The 27,886-nt window shown below is 40.0% G+C and overlaps 1 protein-coding gene across 1 annotated transcript; it reads left to right on the forward strand.

Moving 5' to 3' along the window:
- Window positions 1-27,886, forward strand: CLDN16 (claudin 16). Its single transcript, XM_036875309.2, has 5 exons — window positions 1-529; window positions 11,887-11,989; window positions 24,222-24,386; window positions 25,425-25,616; window positions 26,270-27,886. Exons 1-5 carry the CDS (start codon window positions 416-418, stop codon window positions 26,401-26,403), a joined length of 708 nt encoding a protein of 235 aa, XP_036731204.1. The 5' UTR covers window positions 1-415; the 3' UTR covers window positions 26,404-27,886.

A 27,886-nucleotide genomic window follows, 5' to 3' on the forward strand; every position in this document is an offset into this window, starting at 1 on the left:
AGTTTACAGGCCTCGGCACCGGGTGTGACCCTCTTCCTTCTCTCCATCTTGGCGCTGGCATGTGCCTCCAGTGACCATTATCTCACATTAGCCCACAATCTGGGCAGAAAACCGTACATGCCGGGCTCCTTTTCTCCCCCACACAAAACATACTCACTCCTTTCACTGACCTGGTTTCTGATTGGAGGCTGGTTGCTTTGGATAATGACCTCCAGGACCCCTCTGTGGGTTACAGCCTGTTTGTATTACCCTTACAACTTAAGACGTCTGCAGTGGCCTCTGAGGAAAAGTAGAAGACAAGTATTTTCAATCCCCAAACACGAGAAGCTCAGAAGACTGACAGCATTCCTACTACCTGCGTGGGCCCAAGGCTGGTGCTGCCTATGTGTCCCTTCCAGACAGGCTGCTCGCTAAAATGAGGGATCTTCTTCAGTTCATCGCCTGCTTCTTTGCCTTTTTCTCCACTGGGTTCTTGGTTGTGGCCACCTGGACAGACTGTTGGATGGTGAATGCTGATGATTCTCTGGAGGTAAGAAATCAGCAACTTTTTCTGACCCATCCAAATTTTCTCAAAGCCCCACTGCCTCAAACATTTACTAGGACTAATGATAGATATAATAGCCAAAGCGGGTGTACTTTCTCCTTACTACTTACTGAGTCTTGCATTAATTACATCATGAGCTCATTTAATCCTTATAGCTCATCTATGAGCAAGGTATTGTTGTTATCACATTTTACAGAGGAGATAACTAAACAATCCCCATTTTTTCATAAGGACAAATTCATACCAGGTTAATTATATAATTCTTGCCACTGAGCCCTCCAGAAATTCTTGTCTTTCACTGCTTCATATACCAGATAGAATAATATTCTAGTAACATTCTCCCTATAAACATAAATTTGCTAATCTGGATGACAGCATTTAAAATAGAATGACAGACTTTCTTAAAAAGTGATAGTCTAAGAAACTGAGTAATCAAACTCAAGGCTTACAAAACCTACCCAATTACTAGGCAAGAGAAAAGTTTTGTTTTAGAGATTTTCCAAGTAGGAAAAAATATTCTGATGGAGAACAAATCTTCAAGGTTTTAGGAAATGTAGGCAAGAAAAAGGAACAATGTATCAGGAACTCAGAGACTATATAGCAGCTCAATAGACTCTCTTGGTACATCCTGGAGGGAAAAATTTTCTGTAACAGATGATATAATGTCTTCTCTATCAAGTTTAGGGAAGATACCCAAGAGCAAGTTTATGTATTTTCCTAAATTTATTTATTAAACTCCCAAGTTAGAGTTAAAAATGGAAAGTAATAATATTTTTCTGTTGCCGTGTATTATTTTTTTTCTCACTTTTAATTTTCTTCTGACTTCTACATAGCATTTCAAAACTAAAGGAGTTACAAATACTTCTTAAGTGCTAGGACATTGTAACTCTGAAACTCGTGGTACAATTGAAATACTATAAAGGATATCTGCTATATGTGAGTCCAGCAATGCATTTTATCCTGCCATGAATAGAACTGGCAAATGTAAAATGATGCCCTTTGAACAATGCTCAGAGAAAAGTTCAGAAGAAAATGTCTGCTGCCATTAGCTTGCCAGACCCTGGACTGCCAGAAGTGGGCAATTAATATGGAAATATACTGGACTTGAGGACACTTAAAATTGTGTTTTTAACAACATGTGCAACCTCTCCTAAAAGCATTGTTAAAATATTTTTGGAACAATATGAAAATCTTTCTGCTTAAGCTGGGAATTGATAACTTTACTTGATAAGAAATGGAGGTTTAGAAAGGGTCAAACCTTGCTGAGAGAGATTGGGAGTACTGGCATTTAAAGTGCCTTCTTGCTTTCATTTCAGTACACCAAACCAATTTGCCATCTGCTCTATGTGAGAACATTTCTAGTTAAAATGAGTGGAATGAACAGTCCAGGTTAATCACCTCAAGTAAATCCTTGCTAACCTTGGACAAGAGTTAGTATGTTTTAGCTTCTTTCTTATTTCCCATACTTGAAATGTATTGCTATGAATTTTTCCCAAGAAGCCTCTATATTTAAAAGAACGTGGAAAAAATGAGCCCCCTTCTCTCCAATGATCTCTATCAATATTTTTAAAGGGATAAGTATCTCTCACAATTATTGCTTCTTCAATTGGCCAGCATATAAAGTCATACTATTCATTAATTTTAAGACTCTCATACTCGGTGATCCAATTATACTGCTCCCTCTCCTTCTTCCTTCCTTTTGTATATATTTTCTTTGGTCACCTTAAACAACTATTGGACAAAAGTTGACACAACAAAAGTGCTTTAAAGAAAGCATACCCATGGGAAAATTTAAACAAAAAGAGAATAATGAATTTTTCACTTTGTTAATCTTTTAAGGTAACTCCATCAGAGTTGGAAATGGATACTATAGTTCAAGTTGACACAACAAACATGAAATATATGCCATATAAAAGGTATGCTAATCCTACTGGAGAAGGCAAAGATAAGGTGACAGTGGGCCCTGCCTTCCAAGAGTATTCATTCAGTGGGGAAAGAAAGATACGCATAAGACTATAATAAAAGGCATAGGCTGATTCATATCTGAAAAATAAATGCACAAAGTAATATTGCCGCAAAGAAAATAAAATGGTTATTTGCCATCAGGGACACTGAAGCAGGCCTCAGGGAAGAAAAGACATTTGAGCAAAGCCTCCAAAAGATACAAAGTATTCCAGAAGGTAGAAATGGCAGCAGGGCCCTTCCAATGAGAGGCAAAAGTACAGAAGGAGGGAAAGCTCAGGGTTTATTAGCCGACTAAGGGGACTAATAGGTAGCATGAGGCAGAAAGAGCTCAAATATGCTTTTGTGTTTCTAAAGAATACTCAAAATATTACAAACTATTATTTTGCCTTACTTAAACCTGCCCTGAAGAGGGAAGTTCTTTGCAGTAAGTAAAACATTAGGAAAAAAGAAGTAATACATGAAATTGTAGTGTGCACAGCCCCCACCCAGGGGCCAGCGACCTGAGCTACCATCCTGCTCCTGTCATTATTGATTCTCTTGTGTCTCCAGGAAGACTGATGTGGTGAAGAGAACATGAGTTTTGAGGTTATGCCAACCTTTGTTTGCATCTTAGCTTCTACTGAGCAAGTCACAGCTCATATGTTTGGGTCAGTTTCCTCAATCATAAGAAGTTGAGCCCTGTGGTTTTAAGGTTCTCTTTGATCTTTACATTCTTTAACAGCAGGACTCCTTGACTATGCCTATGACAATTCCTGTGGCCCCAGAAGATGGCCAGTCATTGAAGGACCAATGGCAGTAAGAGCCACCTCAGAAATTGGCACTAGGAATCAAGTGTGAATATTCGCTGTTTTTTGTAACTTCATACGTTCTTCTTCCAACATCCTTGCCTTCTCTCTCCCTGTCTTCTTCTTCTCCCTTTCTTCTCCCCCATCTCCTTTCCTCCTATTTTATCTCTTATGCTCTTCCTCTTTCTTCTTTTCCTTTCTCCCCACATTTCCTTTATCTCTTTATCCCTCCTTTGTCTCTACTTGCTTTCTTTTCTTTCTAACTTTTTTAATTCCACAAATACTGTTTTTTCTTGCTGTCTGTCTGGTACTGTGGTGGGTACAGAATCAAGAAGGAGAATGAAACCTGGATCTCCTTTTGTTGCTCCTGTGTATTCAGGGAGACAAACAGGTGAATTGATTGTGACAGCATGGTGTGACAAGTGCTGTGATAACAAATAACTCTGGCCAGTGTACCCAATCTTGGATAATCAGTGAAGGCTGCCCAAAAGAAGAGATATCTAAACTAGGACTTGAAGACAGATGAGTGAGGCAGGAGAAGCAGAGAGTATTGCAAGCACAGGAAGTGAATGATGTGGGCAGAGATCCAGATATGTGAGTACTGTGTGTTTGTGGCTTTGGACATATTTCAGCAAGAGTTTCCAATGTAGTGAGGAAAATACAATGGCTGGGACAGCAGGGCTTTGTGTTCATATAAAATATAGATACATAGATCTTATACTGTAGGCAAAGGTGCTTCTCTTAAAGCAAACGTGTACATGTGCTTTAGGAAGATTAATCATCCTGGCTGCTTGTGGGGACAGGTTAGAAAGGATAAAATGAAACATAGGGAGACCACCTGGGGGGCTTTTGTCATAGAACAGGAGGGAAACAGCAATGGTCTGAGTCATTGTGACAGCAAGCATAAAAAGACTCATGAAGATGTGAGAAACTCTTAAAGAATTTTAATTAAAAGGATTGATAATCGGTTGCATATGGGGAAAGAGGGCTGTTGAAGAGGGAGATGCCAAGGTTGAAATCCATTTTACTATTTTGAGGCAGTTGGAGGCATGGTAGGGTCACTCACCTAGAGCTTAAACGGAGGAAGACTAGTCCCTCTATAGAAATCATCAAGCAGCAATGTCCCTGGGCCATCCTATTATTTTTTCTCACTTAGATTATTACACAGTGCCTCAAAGCATCCAGGAATAGAGTGCTTTACAGTGGGGAAGTCTACAGGTTGGACTTGAAATTAGAGGAGCCTGAGATTAAATCCCACCCTGCCAGGGGGTAGTTGTGCAACTTTAGACAGATGTTTACATTGCTACAAACCGCATTTCCTCTTCTGTAGAGGGAGAATAATAATATGCACATCATTAAGAGTCTTGCAAGGATTAAATGATTTGTCAGTCTGAAGCATTTACCACAGTACCAGGCAAACACAAATCAATCAATAAATGTTAGATATATTATTGTCTATTTGCAGTTTATTGTTTTGTTTTTGTTCTGGAGAAAGAGATGACATTTTGTGTAATTTCACTGAAGGGAGACATGAGATTTAGGTTCTGTTCCTGTTTTCGCTATTGATTCTCTTGGAGAAATTTTGTTCACTACTCTGAGCTGTGGTTTACGCATTTTCATACTTATAACTGTTTCTTTCCTTTCTAACCAGTGGAATAAGGCAGACAATAGTGACAAAATAGAGTAAGTTACCTATTAAGGACCTTTTAAAAAGAAAATAAATCATAAATTAACAACATTATTGATTTCTTAGCTATAAGATATGTAATTCTTCATTATTCACCCAAATAAAAGAATAGTTTCTTCACAAAGTTACTGGTCTCCCAATTATCAGAAGGAAAATATGTTTTCACAAGATTATCCCGTTTTCAGTTAACCTTTTGTTAATTGCTTACTGATAACCTGCTATATGCCAAGCACTGTTATGATTAAAACTTGATTACCTCAAATGAAAGTTTCCCACATTTGGATTTATTTTATCTCCATCACCAGGTTCTTCCTTGATATTTCTGTTTGCATTAATGATGCTACAGTTTTTTTCAGACATAAAGTACATGTTAAATTATTATATCTAACATGTATACTGGTTATTTATGTACTACTTTCCAACTGATTTCCAACTCCTTCAACATGCACATGGGAACTCATGATGCATTTGTTAACATGAATTGTTTGGGTGCCTATTAAGATACTTGGCATACTTAAAAAAATGAATACATGGATAAAATAGAATGAGATGTGATCTTTGGAAATCTGACATTGAGCACTAAATGAGAAATATCTCTGTTAGGAGACCACCACTTTATTTTGGGGCAAGATCTTTTATTTTGTTACAGTTTAAATTTTTTCAAGAAAAAGGTAACAATGAAGATCTAATCCCCTGAGATATATAATAAAGTTGATGCAGAGTGTATTCTGGTTTAGAGATATAGCTTTTCTTCATGGTCCTTTAAAGAGAGAAAGGAATGAAGAAAAGGAGAGAGAAAGAAGAAAACTAACATTTCATTATCATTCACTCAACATAAACGGTGATGGGTCATTGGGTAGCATCATTACGAAGTTGTGACACCATACATTCATAAACATTCTGAAATGATTAAATGTGACTTAAATAAGTTAAATAATAAATGTTAAAGTTGAAATGTAGATTGTTCAGATATGTAAATTAGGTAATATAACCGTGAAGGTCACAAAAATTGTATTTTACTTACTAAGTTTGTATTTTCCCATTACTGCAGTTTAACTTCTAGCCAGGGTTCCACAAATAAGCATACAGAACTCAACCAAATATATTTGAGCAAATAAACTCAAGGTATATAAAATGAGGTAGAAAAGAAAGGTGGCATCTGCTATGCTTATTTTAATCTTGTTTCTTCATCTTATAAATTCCTGTCTTGAATTTTTTTAGACCCTGGGGTAGTAAGAAAAGTAAATCAGGTACTAAAAAGTTCAGAACCCTTGTGTAAAAAATTAAAATGCACTTCATGTTAAAATTGAAAGTGTTTCAAGTTTTAGTAGTAAAACAAAATATTTATTTAGTGTTATTAAAACTCTTAAATTTTAATAAAAATATACTTAAGTAAATATGGGAAACCAGTACATTCCATCTTCAATGTTAAAGTATGTTAGCACAAGGATGGTAAAGTAATGTGAAAACTATAAATCTCTATAATATACACATGCAAGGTATTTGTCAAAATATTCTATTTCATGACTTATTCCATTTTACTTTTGGTTTATGTATTCTTTTTCCTATATGTATTATATTTCCACACAAATTCAGTATGCATACATTTATAACCTAATGCATATTGACAAAGAAAAGTCTTATTTGTTAGTAGTCAACCAACAATAAATATTTGCTAAGCCTACTGTATATAACTATGATGTAATTCTCCTGTGTAACTGGAAGAGAAATAAATGTCAATTAATTAAACTATTTTTAATGTCTTTAAATGCTCAAAAGGTACATAAAATATGTAAAGGCAAAATAAAAACACCCAAAACTATAGTAAACAAGACAAGGCAGGCAATATTGTGTGTTGCTGCTTGTTAAGGATTTTCAGAGTGATAAGAAAAGAGAAACTGGCAAACACTAGGACAGAGAAGACTCAATGGGAGACTTTTGAAGAGTTTAGAATAAGATATCCCAGGATTAAGGAGCTAATTTGTGTTACTATAAACTCAACAGGGAAGAGCACTATCAGTATGGTTTCCTAAAGCTTTTATGAGCGACATCCTGCTCATCCTGAGAACTGTGGTCAGCACTTTACAGAGCCATTTGAATAGATAAGGGTCCAGGCTGACACCAAATCAGTATAAATTCTCTAGACTAAATAATAGTTCTTTGACTCCTGGATTCAGCTGTTCTAGTCTATCCAGTCAAGTCATAGGCACATAGTAAGCATCAATTGTGCATAGAGTGTACCAATAACCATTATCTATGCCAAAGGTCAAATGAGAGTTTGTGTGTATGCATTCAAAAAATTTTCAGATTGTTTTCTCCCTCACTAAACATCTTTTGAGCATCTACTATGTGTCAAGAAGAAGGGTCTGTAAGCTCCTTGAAGAAAGGTGCCATACCTGTCTGAGTCATTGCTGTATCCCCAGCGTTTAGTTAGCCTGTTGACTGACACATGAGAGACCTTCAATGAATATAAGTTTGAAAGGTGACAACAGGCAGACTTGGGAGTCAGATGTACATATACGCTTGTTAAAAAAAACCACAATACTGTAAATATCATAGAAATAGGGACAGGTTGTGGGATCTAGAAAAGAATGAACTCTGGCTGGAGAGGCAGGGAAGACTTCATGGAAGAAGGGATATCTTTGAAGTAAGATTCGAATGATAGGTAGAAACTTGACAAGTTGAGAGCAAGGGTATTTATTCTCGGTAGTACATACCAAGAAACGAAAACTCAAATGCCTATAAGAACTAGATAGTCAGCATCCATGAGAGAAGCAGATGGGGTAGGAATGGTGAGGAACCTGTGAGCCTATGTCCCACTTAAACTGGAGCAGCCATTCAGCTTGTGCTGGTTTTTGCTATGTGGAGTCCATCCAGGTGGCCAGACTGAGCAAGTGTCCAATGGAAGCCAGAAAGCTGTACTCTTCTGTAAAATCTGTAGGTTTCCCTATTGGCAACTAATATTAAAAGATTTATGTTGGACTCATGTTTGTGACTTGTACTTTTATTGTCACACCTGGGTAAACTGACTTCTCCCCACTTAGGAGATAACCCCCTCCTCACTTCAGGACTGACAGATATTCATGGAAATAATATACAAATTCCTCTAGTATCATTTTCTGTATTATTTATTAGTATATAAACCACATGTTAAAAGGAAAAAGCTTACATTTTGAATTTTTTGGATGACCCTGTAAGATAAAAATTATTAGTTCACATTTTGCATCTTTTACTCTTTAAGGAAGGATAACCATAATAATATAAGCATTGGTCTGCTTTTTAAGAACCTTGTCTTAAGATGTTTAAGAAAGATTTGCTTTAAAAAATGAACGAAATAGCAGTAGACTCATAGACACTGAAAAGTGATTGATGGTTACCTTGGGGGAGGGGCTGGGGTCAATGGGTGGGTAAGGTATGGGGATAAAGGGGCACAAAAATTTTCAGTCATAATGTAAGATGGTCATGGGGATGGTAGTACAGCATGGAGAATATAGCCAATGATTCTGTAACATGTTTCTAAGTTGACAGTAATTGCACTAGTTTGAATGAGGATTTAATAATATGGGTAACTGTTGAACCACTGTGTTTTATATCTGAAACCAAGATAAGGTTGTATGTCAATGATATTTCAATTAAATAAAAAAGAGAAAGATTTGCTTGCCTTTTAGAGAATTCTTAATAAGCCATTGCACAACAGAAGCATAAGTAAATAAAGACTGTGTGTTTAGACAAGGAGGGCTTTCTTAAATATGACAAATAACATAACATCTTTTAACCTTGTCTTTTATGCACAAAGGCACCTTTAAGGGTGTCTCCACTAAGTGCTTTATTAACACAGAAGTTTGGTTAATTACGGCCACTATTCTCACATACCTTAACTGAGCGTGAATACCAAGCAATCTAACAGTGTGCCCCTGAGCATTAATACCTAATGAAATTGGATTCCTTGTTTCCTCTAATGAGCTCATTGCTTTTCTAAATATGGTCATTGCAGGTAAATGATCAATAGCCTTGAAAATGACACCACTGCTGGATTATTTTGGCAAGAATGAAATACTCTTTTTGGTGTAAAGTATTCTCACAAATTTAACTCAAGTCACTTTCTGAATAACCTCATAGGAAGTAAGAATGACTGTAGTGGGTTCATGAGTTTGCTGTTGTGACTGAGTAACAGGAGAAAATTGTGGACAGTCACAGTCTGATTACAGAACAGTGACTACAAATTCATATAACTTAGCTCAAGTTGGAATAAACTGGATCCAGTGTGTTCATTGAGAGACTGAAGGGTAATAAGCTATGAGAAGGCTTGTTTTCTGTTACAGTAATAGTTGAGTACTATTCACCTCTACTTACTCGCTTCCAAAGGCTGCCATAGCAAATTACCACAATTTGGTGACTTACCACAATAGAAATGTATTATCTCACAGTTCTGGAGGCCAGAAGTTTGAAATGAAGGTGTGGGCAGGGCTGCACTGCCTCTGAAGGCTCTAGGGAAGAATCCATTCCTCACCTCTTGGCTGTGGGCATTCCTTGACTTGCAGCCACATCACTCCCTTCTCTGCTTCTGTGATCACACTGCTGCCTTCTCTTCTGTCTGTGTGTCTCCTCTGTGTGTCTCTCATACAGATACTTGTCATTGGGTTTATGGCCACCCTGGTACTCTAAGATGATCCCCTTATCTCAAGTTACTGAACTACATCTGAGTTCCTCTTTTCAAATAAAATTACATTCACAGGTCTGGGGAATTAGGATGTAAGCATATCTTTTGGGGGCCACTATTTCACCCGTTATATCTGCCTTTCTCCACTTTCATTATGTTTAGTCAGTAATGCTGAACACAGTCACTATTCAGGTTATTATGATATGTATGTACTTTACTAATGTTATCATTAATTAAGGAAATTAATTATATTGTGTGTGTTTGTGATTTTTAATTCTTATAAACCACCCTAGCATTGTCTCCTTTATTCAAATAAGGAGACTGAGGCTCAAAAATAAGTGAGATCTTGCCCAAGGATGCAACATAGCTGATAAGAGTGTCAACTTAGATGTAAAGTCCATGTATTTTCAACTATAGCTTAAATTTCATACATATGTAAATCTGGATGTTCATATTCTTTTTTTGAAATTGATGTGTTAAATTTTACAAGATGGATTTTCTTTCTTAAATGTCTGGTCTCTGTGTCCCCTCAGATCAGATAATATTCCAAAATTCTGAAACATTGCTTCCAAATTTAACCTTAGATAGCAAGCCAAAGTGACATTTCATAGAATAATAGCCACAGGATGAGATTAAAAACTGGGCCAACTACTTCACCCAAAACTATCTTCTAATTTCCAGTTGTAGAGTACTCTAGCCTGAAATGGATTAGGAAATATAAAAAATTTTAAGCGTACTGCAGTGCTTAAGAGCATAGTGTTTGAGTCCTAGATCCTCCATTTATTATCTATGCTTTCTTGTGGTTATCACTTAACTTTTCGGGGCCTCATTTTCCTTCATTGTAAAATAGAGATTAATGATAATAATAATATCTCACAGTACCCTTTAAGGAATAAATGAGATAATAACATGCTTGCTTAGTAACTGTTTCATAGTACAAATTCAATATAGAATTATTAATTGTTACCAATTACAAGCATTTTACATTTAAAGTTATAGTAGAAGTTTAACATCCAAAAATGTGGTGGAGTTTCAAGTAGTAGAGTTTTTTTTTGGCACACAACACAGCTCCAAACTCCAAAACAGAATGTGGGGCAGAGTTCCACAGTGCAAGTAATTCCTGATATGATTTTTTTTATGCAAATCAAAGTCTTTTATGTTCCCTCATGTCTTCTGCACATCAACTCTGTCTCCCTACCTTGGCCATTTCTTTTCCCACTCTGCTCTGTTATTGATTCTTTCTTTAAGGAAAAATTCATTTTCATTCTCCAAGATGATTCTTTTGGTTAAATCCAAGATAATCTTAAACTATTCCCAGATTTCCAAGCTAATGTGAATCTGTAATTGAATTAAAAAACACAATCACATTAGCTCTGGTCCATATTCATGAGTTCTGTCAAGAATAGTTGAAACTATTTTATGTTGGCATGTTTACAATTCTAAGAAATCTATTGTGATTTACAGCTTATAGATAAAGTATAGGGAGGCTCAGGGCACTGGTACCATTTAGCTCTAAGTGGACACTGAGAATCATCAGCACAGCATTTCTAAGTAAAAGTGGTTTACAGCAGCCAGATTTCATGAAATTAATGCTTAGTGTGTTTATGTCCATCTCATAGCTTAAGCACTTGCAGCCTGTCAGTGCAGCAGTGACGAGGAAGTCAAGGGGTCTTTATATTTCATTTATTGTTGTCTTCATGTATAGGTTTCTTTGGCAATTATTTTTAATTTATGAACCTCATGCATAATAACACCTTTCTTCATGGAACTCAGTGTATGATGAAGAAAAATTAATGTATATTCCTAATAGACTCACCATGTCAACAGTTATCATCTGTTGTTATAGGTGTTATTGCTATTTTATTTTATTTTATTTATTTGTTTTTTTGGTAAGTAAATGTCAACCCAGGGAACTGCAATGAATTGTGTCCATGTTAAACTGTGACTTGATGATGGAACCAGCCATAGGCATCTGCATATATTTAATTCTGATTTAATCCATTTTAGGCATGACTTACTCCATCCCACCCCCAAATCAGAAAGTAAATTCATTTCCTGGTGTGGTGCTAGTTACTAAGGGAAAATACTCTAATATGCATTGTGTTGGTTGTAAATGAAATTCTGATCACAATTGTAACCACTGTACTTTGTTATTAAACACAACAGCCAAGTTCTTCCTTTGATCAAGGAGAACCGAAGTATGTATGCATGAGTTGTTTCACATGGTGTCTTCTCCAACATCTAGGTGAGCACAAAATGCCGAGGCCTCTGGTGGGAATGTGTCACAAATGCTTTTGATGGGATTCGCACCTGTGATGAGTACGATTCTATACTTGCCGAACACCCCTGTACGTATGCTTTAGCCATCCCCCTTGCCAGGGAGGAAATACCAAAGAAAATTGGTGTGTGTTTTTGTTTTCTACAGTACTATGTTAAGGTTCTACCCAGTTTTAAAAATTTTCATTAGAAATTTAGCTTATTTCTGAAATATGACTTGAAACATTTTGAACATATTTTTTCTTTTCCCATGTATTTATAAATTCCTTTATGGCAAAAACATTATCTTACTCATCTCCACTGTCCCCCAAAGGGCCTGGCATGGGGCCTTCTATACAGCAGGCTTATAGTAAACACTTTTTAAATTGAACTTAGTTCTTCAGGGTGCTGTGATTGTATGATTACAATTGATGGGTTCAATGAAAAGATTTACAGAGATATTATTTAGCTTTAACTTAGGTCAAAGAGAAAGCTTACAGTATTTCAAGGGAAGATTGGCTAAGAAAGAGAGAAACTGGAGATATAGGGGCAGAGTCAGAGACAGAAAAATAGATCAAGAGATACCCACACAAAGAGAGATACTCAGACTATAGGATCAGTGAATGGAAAAAAATCAATGTATGTGACACATTATTAGCAATAGTAAAGCCACCTTCTTCATCCCCCTTAAAATATAATTAGCAAGGCCCATGTTTCTATGAATAAAGAGATTTCATAGATTTAAAAATATTACTGTTGATTCTCAGGTCTTCATACCACTTATTTATTTTGAACATTCAATCATGCTGAGAAATACCAGTGCTGTTATTAAAGCAAACTGGTTTTTAGTCTTTTTCAAAGAGAATGATGGGTGATGTTATAACATGACAACTTCTTTTCTCAAGATAAAAGAAAAATAAACCTTTGGAATGTGACTCTTCCTCTGGATAGCTATTTCAGTCCCGGGAAAACACTTAAATGGAGCAGTGCTCTAAAATATCTTTCTTTGCCATTTAGGTTTTGAGGGCCTGGAACATTTTTTAGCATAATTAATAAGGCCTTTGTTTCATTAAAAAAAAAAGTCCTCTTAATTCTCTTTTTCTCTCCTTGCACCAACCTAGTTCTGTCTACAAAGAAGCATAATTTGGTTGATAGGAATGGAAGTTCATGTGGAAGAACACAAACCTGTCTGGAAATGCAGTGCTTATGGTTAGAATTGAGAAGAGAAAGGAAACATGAAATATTTCACACTTTTAAATACTGTTTTGTATATTTATGCAAGAAGAAAATAAAATCACTCATAAGCCTACTGTACAGAGAAAACTACTGTTTGTATTTTAATATGTTTGTATCTTTTGCCTATGCTATTTCACATTTTTCTTTTGATATATGCTTATCTATTAATTTCAAATAATATCCTAAAGATCCATTGCATTTCTTTAAAAAATTCTACCATATGCATAAAGACAACAGAGATGAAAATGTATTTTAAATATAACTGTACCCTCTCAGTACCTGTGATGGTACCTGTGAAAGAAGAGTAAGATTTCATCCTTTGAGATCTTTTATGCAATCATAATTAGATTACCTTTTTCCATTGCCCTGTATATCTAAGACATATGAACCCAGATAAAATTGTTTCTCGATATAGTTACTTTGAGTTACTTGCCTCAAAGTATTTAACATTATTCAGGCAGCCAAATCTCAAACAATTCCCCCCCAAAATCCCTGGCTGGCCAGCACTAGCAACCTGCTTGCAGAGCTGCCCTCTGGGAACTGGGCTAGGCAGGTGTCCCGTCCAGCGGGACCTAGTTATTTGTGGAGACGAAGGGGATCTGACCTGGAAGAAAATGGGGGCGAGAGAAGAGCGAAGGCAAGACAGTATTCTGATCAAGCCTTCAAATTTTATTGCAAGACGGGGGTAGATATACACCAGTGTTCAGGGGCAGAGTGGGCCATAGGATACTTGTAAGCAGGGGATTGGCTGCATAGCAGGGATGGCGCAGCGAGTTACATTCTGATTGGTATATGATAATGGGGAAGGAGGGGGAGAAGAGTATCTCTTGGCGCGCGCGGGCTTTCTTGTTGGCGCGCGCGGGCTCGCAGCTAATCTCCAGGAAGTGAAGCAGGAACCTCATGAACTGTGGCCATCTTGTTGTCTTTGTGTGGCTCCCAACATCTCCTCCCTTTCTATTTATTTCAGAAAGGTGGGCCTTAATCGAGTGAGGGAATAGAGGCCTGGCTCCTCCAGCAGGGTAACATTTCGCAAATGCTCTCGGTATCTTTTAGGGAGGAGAGGCAGAGCTGAAAGCCAAATTGATCTTAATATATCAAGGCTTTATGTACATATGGATACCAACCTCTATGCAAGCCAGGCGTATTCTCAGGGAGGACCAGAGCGGTTCTAGAAAGAACCCTCCCTTGCGGTACTTTGTCTCGCACTCATCTCGATGCCCATACCCTCATAGTTAGGGGTCTGTCTGGTTCTGGCCGACCAGCATATGGGCCACATTAATTACGGTGCCAGAATCGATGGTACCAGGGTTGAGGCGCCTGTAAAGTTGAAAACTGGAGGCCGGGAGCATTGGTTGGTTCGGTGTCGGATCCTTCATCACAGGCTGTAAGTCTGTGATAATGAACAGCAACTGCTGGCTTGACGAGCTGGTCAACCTGCTCTCGAATAAAGGCTGTTAGTTTTCTTAAAGCCCAAGGGCCAAAAGACACTAAAAGGAGGAGTCCTGCTAAGGGTCCAAGGATGGTGGGGATCAGAGTTGTGAGCCATGGGGACTTAGTGAACCAGGACTCAAAGGGGCCTTGGCTAGCTTCTCGCTCTCTCTTCCTCTGGTCTAGCCTTTCTCTAAGCTTGGACATTGAATCTCTTATTATTCCGGAGTGGTCTGCATAAAAACAGCATTCTTCTCTTAAAGCTGCACACAGTCCTCCATCTTTTAGGAGCAGTAGATCTAGCCCCCGTCTATTCTGCAAGACGACCTCAGAAAGGGAAGTCAGAGATTCTTCAAGTTTGGTAATAGATTGTTCTATGGTTTTTAGATCGTCGTCAATGGCGGTTCTCAGCCCTTCATAGTTTTGGTTCCCCTGGATGATGGCAGCTGTCCCTGTTCCTACTCCTGCTGCAATTCCTACTCCCACTAATGTGGCTAGGGTCAACGAGACTAATTCTCTCTTGTACCTATTTTTAGGGTCGAACTCAGTGACAAATGAGGGATCATCATGATATATAAGTCTCGGCACTAACTGAACCATAACACAGAAATCATGGGAGGAATTGAAAACAGAGGTGGAAACACACGGTGTTAGTCCAGTGTTACAAGCCCACCATCCTTGACGGGGAGGGACTAGATATCTGTTTTCACTCGAGGTAACTATGGGTATGGTGTGATTACACAGACTCTTATGGGTTGAGGGAATTGTTCCTAAACATGTAGCTTTCCCAGTTACTTCAGTCAGGGTTAACTTTTGCGTGCCCCAGCCACAGGCTTCGTGGCTGGTCGTATTGTTAAAATTGCCCAACAATCCTAGTCCTTCATAGTAAGGAGGTGAAGAGGAAAAGCATAACCAACAGGATTTGGTAGAATTTGGGTTGGTGGTATTTAGAACTCGGAAAGCTCCTTCAAGGAGGTTGAGAAGGCGCTGTCCGGTGCTAGGAAGGAAGGTGGGTCGGTTAAGAGCGGAGGCGAAGGAAGGGGTGGCAGTGTCTGCAGGTGGGGCTAGGGTTGGCGCGGGTGGGGCTGGGAGACGCGGCTGGTCTCGCAAGACAGTGTTGGGCCCTACTGGGACAGCCGGAAGAGGCTCTACTATAAGCTTGATCGTAAGCAAGACTCCATCGTCATAACGTTCTTTGTACAGTCTTAGTCCCCATGTGGCCCCTGTTTGCCAAAGGGGACTCTTTTTCCCATGATCGGTGAACTGGACACGCAACGGGTGACACCATGTCTTGCACGTGTCATCGTTGCCCCAATTTGGGTTCCCTTGGTTTTTTGTTTTTGAGTGGGTGTAATTAGCGGTGACCTTAATAAGGTCCCATGAGGAGGAGGGCTGCCAGTAGGTGTCACCTGAGGTCTCACAACCCCAGCTTGCACAGAAAAAGTCCGCTTTTCCTCCACACTTATAGCCAAGGGCTTGGCTGCGATGGTAGCCAGGGCAAACGTAGAAGGTGAGGGTCTTTAACCTGCTCCTCCTGCCAAGCTCTCCGCATCCTCCCCAAGGGTCTAATCCTAGTCTCCCAGGGGGTGAGGGGGAGGAGGGGGGCTGTTGGAAGTCTCTGTGCTCTTCTAAATCCCAATTGGCTGGAGCACCTATTGCTAATTTGCACAGGTCGGGGTACAGGTCTGGCCACCAGGAATAGGGGGGTGCTGTTGTTGACACACTCCAAACTACGTTCCCCACCCCACTACTCACTACCCAGGTCAAGTTGTGAAGCTGCTGTGGGCTGGAACTTCTGCCTGGGGGAATGGAACACAGTACTAGTACAATGGCGCACAGTTCGAAGGTGATCATCTTAGGGGCGTTCTGCTGATCTTAAGCCGGAGAGGATTCTTGGTAGATTGGGCTCTCCACAACAGGTTTCACATGAGATGCGTGGATCCACTTCTTGCCTCCTGAAATAAACAGAAAGGGAAGGCTTCTCAGGGGTTAACATGCCCTGGACTGGAATTAGTATTGGTTTTGCTTTTATTTGTGTCTAGAAGTTTAATGAGTCTGTCTGGGAGCCATCGGGCATTTTGTGCCTTAGCATCATATATGCAAGCATGTCCTTTCCCCCATATGAGCACAGGGTCAGGCCCGTGCCATGCGTTGGTCATCGGATCTCTCCACATAGCCTGTGCATAATTATCTGCCGTGGAGGGATGCCAAAGGCGATCAGCAGCGGTTTTACCCGCGGAGTCATAAGTAAGGAAATTAAGAACAAACAATGCATGATTTAGGAGTGTCTTTGCATTACCTGTTTTCGGATAGAGTACTTCTCCCCCCGACTGAAGTTTGAATAACATGTTTTTAAGGGTTAAGTGGGCTCTTTCAACAATGCCTTGGCCTTGGGGATTATAGGGGATTCCTGTTATGTGCTTAATACTTAACTGCGCACAGAACTGTTTAAAGCTAGAGCTGGTGTATCCAGGCCCATTGTCAGTTTTTAAGATTTTAGGTGGTGGTAGATATGCCAGGCATGAGAGAACATGGGTAATGACATTTTTAGTTGCCTCTCCCGTTTGCAAGGATGCACATAGGAAACCACTACATGTGTCAATAGACACATGGATATATTTTAATTTACCAAAGGGAGGGTAATGAGTGACATCCATTTGCCATATCTCTCTTGGAACTAACCCCCGGGGGTTGATTCCGTTATGAGGCTCTGGGAGGAGAGTTAGACATCCTTGACATTGCCGAACTATTTGGCGGGCTTGTTCTCGGGTGATTGAAAATTTGAGTCTAAGAGTATGAGCATTGAGATGATGTAGTTCATGAGCCCGTTGGGCTGCAGCCAAGGGTGAGTCTGACGTGACAGAGGCTACTAATTGAGTCGCCAGATCAACTCTGTCATTGCCTTTGGCAAGCGGCCCTGGAAGGCCAGTGTGAGCGCGTATGTGCCCGATGAAAAAAGGGGCATCGCGGTTTAGAATTAATTTTTGCAATTTTGCGAATAGGGGGGAAGCATTTGTAGAGGGACGTATGTAAGGCACTGTCTCTAATAGGGGAACAGAGGTTGCTACATAGGCACTGTCAGTGTAAAGGTTAAAGGGGGCATCTATTAAAAGCTCAAAAACTTTGATTATTGCAGTTAGTTCAACAAGTTGTGCAGAAGAGAGGTCTGTCTGTATTCGAGTAACTTGCCCATTAATACTGAAAGCGGCTATACCGGAGGAGGACCCATCAGAGAACACTATCACGGCCCCAGCAATTGGCGTGGTTTTAGTCCTCTTGGGAAAGACAACCGGGGTCTTTTGAAGGAACTGGACTAATCTGTCTGCAGGGTAATGATTGTCTATTGTCCCCTGGAAGGAGGTGCAGCTAATTGCCCAATCATCATCATGTTGAATAAGCCATTGTAATTGAGATGTATTGTATGGGAGGGTTATAACTTCAGGGTCTCTCCCAAACAACTTGAGAGCTGCCTCTCGGCCTAAACGTAAGAGGGCAGCAACTAATTGAGGATAGGTAGCTAAGACTCTAGGGGGGGAGGCTGGCAAATGAACCCAAAATAGTGGATGGTTTTGCCAAAGGACTCCTGTAGGGGAGAAGGGGGTAGGGAAAATGAGCAGCCACAAACTTAGATGTGGAGAGAAGTAGCTAATGGTCTGTTCAGAAATAGCCTGCTCTACAATGGTTAATGCCCTTTGTGCTTCTGATGAAAGTGAGCGGGGGGAGGAAGGATCAGGGTCTCCACGTAAGACATCAAACAAGGGCTTTAACTCTCCGGTGGTCAGCTTTAAATAAGGCCTGAGCCAGTTGATGTCTCCTAGCAGACGCTGAAAATCATTAAGAGTGTTTAAGGAGCTTCTCTTTAACTGAATTTTCTGAGTGAGGATTTTATTAGAAAATAATTCAAAGCCTAAAAAAAGTTGGGGGGGGTGGACCTGGACTTTTTCTGGGGAAATTTGTAGTCCTCGATCTCGGAGGGCAGTGACTAGCTGTTGACTGGCCGCATAGAGCTGTTGCTGGTCAGGACCGGCAAGAAGAATATCATCCATATAATGGATAATATACAAAGTGGGGAAGAGCAACCTAAAGGGGTCTATAGTCTGGGCTACAAACTTTTGGCAAAGAGTGGGGCTGTTGGCCATTCCTTGTGGGAGAACTCTCCACTGAAACCGGGGAGAAGGCCCTACACAATTGGTAATGGGTATACTAAAGGCAAAACGTTTGCAATCATCAGGATGCAAAGGTATGGAGAAAAAGCAGTCTTTTAGATCAATTACTAATTTGACATACCCTTTAGGGATGGCTATTGGAGAGGGAATTCCCGGTTGTAATGCGCCCATAGAGACCATAGTCTTATTAACCGCCCTGAGGTCTTGTAGGAGCCTCCACTTGCCTGATTTCTTTTGGATTACAAAGATTGGGGTGTTCCAAGGGGATGTAGAGGGTTCAATATGTCCAGCAGCCAGCTGTTCCTGCACTAACTCTATGGCTGCATTTAATTTTGTAGTGGTAAGGGGCCATTGATCGATCCAGACAGGAACATCACTTTTCCAAGTAATCTTGTCTGCCTGGAGTGCAGGAGGAGCAACGGCCCTTACGAAAAATGTTTTTCAAACCCTAAACCTGAGCGGTCTATCTTAGGCGTGGCCAGTATCGGGTTGGGATCTCCCTGTTTTAGTTTGCCCAACCCCTGACCAGGGAGGTAACCCTGTGAAAGCATCTGCTGTGTTACAACTTCATTAGGGCTACACATGATGACTTTCATTTGAGAAAGGATATCTCTTCCCCAAAGATTTACCGGCAACCCAGGAACTACGAAGGGTTGAATGAATCCGGTATTTCCTTCTTCATCTTCCCAGTTTAATAACTGTGAGCTCTGTAAGGTGTTTCTTGACTGCCCAATTCCTTGTAGATGGGTCAAGGAAGCGTGTAAGGGCCAGCTGGAGGGCCATGAAGCCTGAGATATGACCGTAGAGTCGGCCCCCGAATCTAAAATTCCTTCAAATACTTTTCCTTGGATCTTAAGTTTAAGAGTGGGGCGTTCTTTAGTAATAGCTTGGATCCAATATAAGTCTGAAGAACCTGGGGTAGAGGAGCCTCGCTGCTTATGAATAGCAGGGTGAGATGTACTTAAAGGGAGGGGGAGCGCCTGCGCAAGACGCTGACCTTTCATAATGCTGACAGGGCACTGGGGGGCACTAGCAAGAATTTTTATTTCCCCAGTATAGTCATTGTCAACTAAGGAAGGGTGGACAATAAGGCCGTTTATTGTGGTGGAAGCTCGCCCTAAGATTAGAAAATAAGTATCTTTGGGAGGTGGGCCATAAATTCCTGTGGAAATAATTGTAATTCCCTCTTCAGGCGTTAATATTGTTGAGGAGGAGGCACAGAGGTCAAGTCCTGCACTCCCGGGTGTGGCCCGATAGAGGGCGGGAGTGCTACAGCTAGGCTGTTCCCCGAGGCCGGCTGAAATGGAATTGGCTGGGGGGCCCGGGGCTGGCCCCTCAGCCCGTTTCCCTGAAAAGGGGGGGTGAAAGGATTTGTGGTACTGTAAAAAGGATTTGTTGGATTGTTACGGCACTCTTTGGCCCAGTGCCGCCCCTTATGGCAGCGAGGGCAAATACCGGGGACTGACCCAACTCTAGGAGGAGGAGCTGTGGTAGGGCATTGGCGAGCGAAATGGCCTGGCTGTCCACATTTAAAGCAGTTACGCATAGGCGGTGCGCCCCTGGGGAAGGAAGGAGGATAAGAAGCCGGGGGAGTTTGAACAGCGGCACCTACAGCTAAAAGGGCTTGGACTTTGGATGTAAAAGGATCAACATCTCTACACATTCTCAGCATTTCATCAAGAGTTTTGTCTCGAGTCTTACCGCGGAGGACGGCTCGACATGCCGAATTGGCGTTTTCATAGGCTAGCTGTTTTACAATCTTATCATTGGCAGCCGCGGAACCAAGGGTCCTTTCGGCGGCCTCTAACAGTCTGCTAACAAATTCGCTATAGTCTTCTTGCGAGCTTTGAGTGATCTTAGTTAGAGGAGTGTTAGCAGTCCCGGAAGCAGGGAGTGATATCCAAGCGCCCAAAGCGGCATCTTTCACTTGAGATAAAAGACCAAGGGGAAGGCGCTGCTGCCTGGTTTCAGAGATATATCTGCCCTGTCCTGTAAGCTTATCAAAAGTCCAGGACGCTGTTGGGGAATGAGGGTCTTTTACATTGGCAGCAGCGATGGTCTGACAGCGGTCAGCAAAATCTGCCTTCCAAGTTAAAAACTGACCACGGGTAAGCACAGCCTGGACTATACGCAGCCATTCACCTGGGAGTAAATGTCCTCCTCGAGACAGCGAATCAAGAACAGAAAGGGTAAAAGGGGCATTGGGGCCATAAGCTTTGACGGCCGCGTTCAGCTCTTTTAAGCTTTTGAAATGGATTTTGTGAAATTCTCTAGGGCCATCGGCAGGCTCGGCCGGCTCTGGCTCAGCCTGCTCCTCTCCCTCACTTTCTATTTCCTGAGCAGCAGGGGCGTCTTCGCCGTCGCTTTCAAGATCGCCCTCCTCCGGGCTATGTGTTGTGGAGGTGGGGCCAGAGCGGGCGGAGGCCCGGGTAAGAACAGGAAAGAGCAGTTTTTTAGGTTGTTTTTTAGGTTTTGTGGCTGTAAGCGGTTTCTTAGCGAGGCCCCTTTGCGAATATAATGCGGGACGAACTGGTTGGGAGACAACTAATTTTTGGAGATGGCAAGTTATTCTTTGTTCTACTATCTGTGCTATCAGGTCTTCAGTGCTGGTAGGGGGGCCAACAGGACCGGGAGCCGGAGGGGGTAGCGGAGGGGCCGACGGGGGCAAAAAGGCCGGGGCGCAAACATTGGGAGGCTGAATAGAGGGAGTGTAAGAGGCTCTTTTCAAAACTGGGGGTGTGTAAGAAGGGGGGTTAAGCGACGGGGCGGCAAGGGGCCAATTTGGGTTGTGATACTTGGCCGCTTCGTCTTCTAGTTCAGCCGCGTCTCTCGGATCTAAAGGCTCGCCATTTTGGCTCTTAGTCACGACTGGAAAAACCTTTTGTGTATCGACAAAGTCCGAATCTCGAGGGAGAGGCGGATAAATGCAACATTTGGGAGGGGTATCATGGAGGGCACCGAGCAAAGATGGTGTCGGGCTAGGGGAGGGGGATTTAGCTGATTTTGGGGCAGGGGGATCACTCGAAAGAGACGATTTTGAGGCCGCCCGAGATAGGGGGCGGAGGCAATATTCTGCCACTGACAAGAGTTGGCGTTTATCAGGGTCAGTATTTTCAACAATATCTCTGATAAGACCCCAATAGGAAAATACTGAAACAGGAACAGAGTCAGGGCCGTTTTTGATAAGATAATCATTTAAATCTCTACCTACTTTCTGCCATTTTTTAGGATGAATTTCGGGGCCATTAATGATAAACCACGGACAGACTTCATCAACAAAAATAAAAAACTTTACCAAGTCTTTCTTTTTAACTCGAACTCCTCTCTCCCTAAGTGAACTTTTTAGGTCTCCTATGAAGACCGCTTCTTTACTTAATTTAGTTCCCATTTTCTTGTAAGGTGGCCGGTACTCACCAGGGACGACGGCTTCCGTGAGCGGCGAAAGGCGTCTCCTATTATTTCATTAGTAAGGGGTCTGCAGACGATCTCTTTCTCGGGGGTCCGCCTGCGAAAGATCCGCACTTCGAGCCCCACGTTGGGCGCCACTTGTCCCGTCCAGCGGGACCTAGTTATTTGTGGAGACGAAGGGGATCTGACCTGGAAGAAAATGGGGGCGAGAGAAGAGCGAAGGCAAGACAGTATTCTGATCAAGCCTTCAAATTTTATTGCAAGACGGGGGTAGATATACACCAGTGTTCAGGGGCAGAGTGGGCCATAGGATACTTGTAAGCAGGGGATTGGCTGCATAGCAGGGATGGCGCAGCGAGTTACATTCTGATTGGTATATGATAATGGGGAAGGAGGGGGAGAAGAGTATCTCTTGGCGCGCGCGGGCTTTCTTGTTGGCGCGCGCGGGCTCGCAGCTAATCTCCAGGAAGTGAAGCAGGAACCTCATGAACTGTGGCCATCTTGTTGTCTTTGTGTGGCTCCCAACAGGCAGGCAGCCCCTGGGTGACACCCCAGGCCTGAGTCCTGGAACTCCCGGGAATGCTGCAGTTATGCTGTGTGGGAGATGAAGGGTCTGAGAGCAGACCAGGGCCGCAGTGATTTCAGGACACCCCATCCAGATGGAAATCGTGGCCCTGTTATTCTCAGGTTCCCAAAGTGAACCTAGAAAATTTCAAGGAAGGCACTCCAAATGTGCACCTGCTTGGCCTGGGGGCTGAGTAGGAGGCCCACTTGCCTGTACTATTTGAGATCAAGAATATCTGTTGAAACTTTAAAAACTGTTATCACCTAATGAGTTTCATATTTTTTCCTCTTTCCTGAATTCCTTAAATTTGGCCTAAATTTGAAATTTGAGCCTAAATTTTTTGAAATAATTTTTTGAGATCTTAAATACTCACCTAATAATAAGGTAGAATCTGATTTTTATGCATTGATTTCCTGTCACAGAGGGACCATAAAATATTTTTTATTTTAAATAAGGAAACTAGGCCACATTTTTACAAACAACCTATTTCTAAATAGGCCCTGATTTATCTTGCTCTAGGAAAAAGTTATTTAAAATACAAGGAAACTCCAAATCACTATGAAAATAACACATTATTACCATTTCATCAAAGGAACACATTTTATTACTCCTCTCCATTAGCCAGCTAAAACAGTAGTAGTTCTGACTTCAGGTAATTAACCTTCCATTTGTGGCAAAATTTCCCTATTTTTAATTTAATGTAACTGGGACTCAAGTTCAGGAGGCTTTCACAGTTGGGATACTCTCATTGTAGAAGGTGACTGATCCTATTCCACTTCTATTTAACTGATCTATTTACCTGATCTTCTCTTCCCTGGCTTTTCTATCATATATTTTCATGGCCAGTTAACAATGCAACATGGAGGAGTTAATATGAAGTATTGGCCAAGTAGGTTCATGACCTGTGGGACACAAGAGTATGGTCTGGCTTCCAGAAATAGTCTTCTGCTTCATAACAGAGGCTCCTTCTCCTTTTAAATATAATTTGATGGCTCCCACCGGCCTGGATTAGCACATCTTGAAGTATTTTATCCTGCTCCCATACCAAATTTTAACCAATTATTTTAACATTTTTCTTCAATAAAGCTTCAAATGAATGCAATGATCATTTTTATTGAATATTTATTAGGTAACTTCTGCAGAACGGATACTCTACTTTTAATTCAACAGTTAGCTATAATACTTGTGAACGAGGCTGATTCCAGAACAGAAGGCACAAAGGGAAACATTTATTTAGTCCCCACTAGACGCCAGGCATTTTGCTAGGAAGCCAACAAGACTCAGCAGTAAATGTTGATAGCATCATAATATTTTTGCATTTTATGAAAAATTTAAGGGTATTCATTTCCAAGTTCATGCAAATTTAAAGTTTCATTCTTTCAGTGTGCATATGTTAAGTGTGTGTGTGTGTGTGTGTGTGTGTGTGTGTGTGTGTGTTGTGGTTTATTTGTTTGTTTGTTTATGTTGAATTAACTTTTCCTTCCTCTGACTGTGCTGTAACCACATGCCCTGATTTTCCAGTGAAGCTGGTGGTAACTCGGGCGTTAATGATTACCGCAGATATTCTGGCTGGATTTGGATTTATCACTCTGCTCCTGGGTCTTGATTGCGTGAAATTCCTTCCCGATGAGCCATACATCAAAGTGCGCATCTGCTTTGTTGCTGGGATCATGTTACTAATCGCAGGTACTAGTTTGCACTAGCGACAGGGGTGAAGACAGGGGGTGAAGATTCTCGTCTAAGGTCTTGAGATGAAGGTGAAAGATACCATTCAGAAGCAGTTCCTTTCAGGATCATGTGTGACTTGCTTTTCTAGATTGAAGAAACAAAGAGCATAGCCACCAGTCTTACATTCTTTAGCTTTGGAATCAGATAAGTAAGCTTTTGTTAATATCCCAGATCAAGGTTTACTGAAGTCTTCAAACTATTTTTTAACCACTTAAAAAGTTATGTAATGCTTTAAATTTTTGAAACAATTTATTTTTTGATTAAATCCTAAAGTAAGCCCCAGGCAGCCACCCCCTTACCTGTTCCCACCTTCACCAATTCCTTTTGCAATGAAGTAAATTGTGGGAAGCCCTATGTTAATCTTTTCTCGTGTACCAACCCATCTGATCATAAATGTAGCAATAAACAGATCATATTATCTCTACTTCAAAAGCAGATGAATAAATGGGGAGTTCTTGATTTATTAGTCTTGAGAACTCCATTTAAAACATAGTTTCCTTATGGGTGCTGAGTAAGCAGCTGACATAGCTTTAATTGTGAGTCTGAGGGAACAATTGAAAATTGTTAAAGATATGTACTTTCAATTAAAAAGATCAATAGCAAGTGAACTTATGTTCTGTATTATTTGTCTTCACTTTTATGTTCCTTCTTTTTTTCATTTGTTTTTAACATTTTCTCTTATACATCACTAAAATAGCATTGGAAAGATAGGAAAATTAAAACCAGAGGGACCATTGTAGGTTTATACAGAGAAGAGCACTGTCCTATTTAATTTTTGTATTCTCTTTCTATATAAACTGATATGTAATTTGGAAGAAATAGAAAACAGAAGATGGAAGGAAGACTTAGAAAAGGTATTCAAAATTTTAGTTGTGAATCCATAATATCATTATTATCTCTAAATGATGCCACCCAGTTTGGGTAGCAGGTCAGTCTCCTTAGAATTTAAATTTACAAAAGGCCTACATTATTTTTAGCAACTTTGCTTTATTTCAGGTGCCCCAGGGATCATTGGCTCAGTGTGGTATGCTGCTGATGTTTATGTGGAACGTTCTTCTCTGGTTTTGCACAATATATTTCTTGGCATCCAATATAAATTTGGTTGGTCCTGTTGGCTTGGAATGGCTGGGTCCCTGGGTTGCTTTTTGGCAGGTGCTGTCCTCACATGCTGTTTATATCTCTTGAAAGGTAAGAACAAAATAAAACAACACATTTTTTCACCACCAGAATCAGTCTTCCCAACCCAATGGATGCACATCTCACCAGCCCAAAATAATGTTGCTTACTCAATCCCTACCTATACCATTCAACATTTCAGTTGTTCAAGGACAACTAATTTGCAATACTTGAGACTTATTACCCAATTAGTGGCATATTTGCTGGAAAAAAACAAAAATCCACAGCTACAAGTATGTCCAATGTCCAAATATTTAATAGTCATTTTGATCATGTGTCAAATCTTGTATATATTACTTCACCCAATCTACTAAATTTGTATCTAGAGTTAAACAGAGAAATAGACTCAGAGCCAAATTAAATATTTGTTGTTAAAGCATGTAATGTATTACTACTGGGTTTCTAAAAATGTCTTTTAAAAGACTAAGGGAAGCCCTCTCCTCATCAGAATTAAAAAAATACAGAAATTACTTAGCTGAATTTTAAACCTAAAAATAACTTTCAGGATGAAGATCTTAGATTTTCTTCTAGGGTTCTTCTTAGATGATTTCTTTTTAGAATGTATTTTGGCCTCTTTTAGGGAAAAAATATAAAATGATATTTTTTTCCAAAGTTTACTGAGCCACAATTATTTTGATACTTCTAAATTTATCTCTTTCAAACAGATGTTGGACCGGAGAGGAACTATCCTTATTCCATGAGGAAGGCCTATTCAACTGCAGCTGTTTCCATGGCCAAGTCATATGTTGCCCCTCGGACAGAGACTGCCAAAATGTATGCTGTAGACACAAGGGTGTAAAGTGTTACATACCAGTCTGTGTTTATATGTTATTTAACTAATCAATCAACAATGTTCAGGTTAATAAAATAGCAGGTCAGTTCAGGAACAATTATTTAGACTTCATATTCAACTAAATTAATTGCTCAGCTTAATGAAAAGGTTTCCTTCTCCTATCACTTCTCCTTTTCTGTTACTTTCATTTATCTTCCTCATTTATTTCTACCCCACCCCCCATCTCTCACATATACATATACATATACACATTTTCCCTGTATTTTAAGATAAGGTTGCTAGAATAAAAAACGTTTGGTTGTGATTTCTGTATTGTTATTAGAGATTGTAGCATGATGATTTTAAAATAATATGACACTTTAAGAACAGAATGCAACCTTCAACAGAGGTCAGAGATGCTAATCTTCGATGGCATTGACAATCTCTTTGCTCTTTGCCTTGCTTTTGGTTCACTCTTTGTATTTTCAGCTATCACTACTACAAGTTTGACTACAATTTGCCAAGGGATTAGACAGCAGCAGTAATAGCTTAGCCAGGAAGTTTGCTGACTTATTGATCAGACATCCAAATGTCCACTGTTTCTCTAGTGCACTACATTAAAATTCAACGATTTAGGTGTCTTCTCACCACTGGATCCTCAGCACCCTTGAAATATCTGACATATGATAAAATTTAACAAATGTGGCTTATTGGAATAAATAAAGGCTCATGATTCTCTACTGAAAAAAATCAATTTTCCTCACAAAATATATGCTGTTTTGAAAGAAATAGAATTATATACACACTTAAATCAGTGAATGATTGCAAATGGGATTTTATTCATAATGTAATCATCTTGAATTTTTAAAATAGTAGAGTTTTTTTTAATTATAAAACTTAATCTCTGTTTTCTGATTTCTTGTAAATAATACCCTTCCATTAATACCCTGTAATATCTTAAGAGACTATCAACTGAAGAAGAAATTAGTTATTTGGAAAAAAGGAAATTTTGTTGCAATTTTGTGAAGACCCCAAAAGATGTTTTTCAAATTTTAAAAGTTAAATGTGAAAAAGTACAGTGTAAAAATGAGATGATGAAAGCCTAATACCTAATTTATATTGTTGGGAATGGTGTTCATGACTTCCCATGGTTATCTCTTTACCAGCATTCTCAGGAGAAATTTTAATCTGATTTTAGGATTAATAGCAATTAATTCACTTTTATTTGATTGATATTAACTGTGTAATTGACATTTAGAAGAATTATTTATTAATCATGTTTTCTAGTTACCTAGGTATTATTTCCATGAATTTTAAAACTTATTTTGTTTTTCCTCAAACCCATTTTTTATAAATATTTATTCCCACTTTTGTTTATGATACATTGTCATGTTTCATATGTTCTAATAAGTCTCTTGAAAACCTTCAGGAGAAGAGCAGGGTGAAATTAATTAAATAATTCGTTAGATTCTAGAGATACAAATCTTTCCTCCTTAAAAATTTCATTTGT

This window comes from Manis pentadactyla, chromosome 1 (assembly GCF_030020395.1).
Source record: "Manis pentadactyla isolate mManPen7 chromosome 1, mManPen7.hap1, whole genome shotgun sequence".
Taxonomy (NCBI): domain Eukaryota; kingdom Metazoa; phylum Chordata; class Mammalia; order Pholidota; family Manidae; genus Manis; species Manis pentadactyla.

Bases quoted from the DNA above. Each gene is read 5' to 3' on its own strand.
- CLDN16 (XM_036875309.2), top strand. From the start codon at position 416: ATGAGGGATCTTCTTCAGTTCATCGCCTGCTTCTTTGCCTTTTTCTCC. The intron at 530-11,886 runs GTAAGAAATCAG...TCCAACATCTAG, and splicing joins ATGCTGATGATTCTCTGGAG to GTGAGCACAAAATGCCGAGG. The intron at 24,387-25,424 runs GTACTAGTTTGC...GCTTTATTTCAG, and splicing joins GATCATGTTACTAATCGCAG to GTGCCCCAGGGATCATTGGC.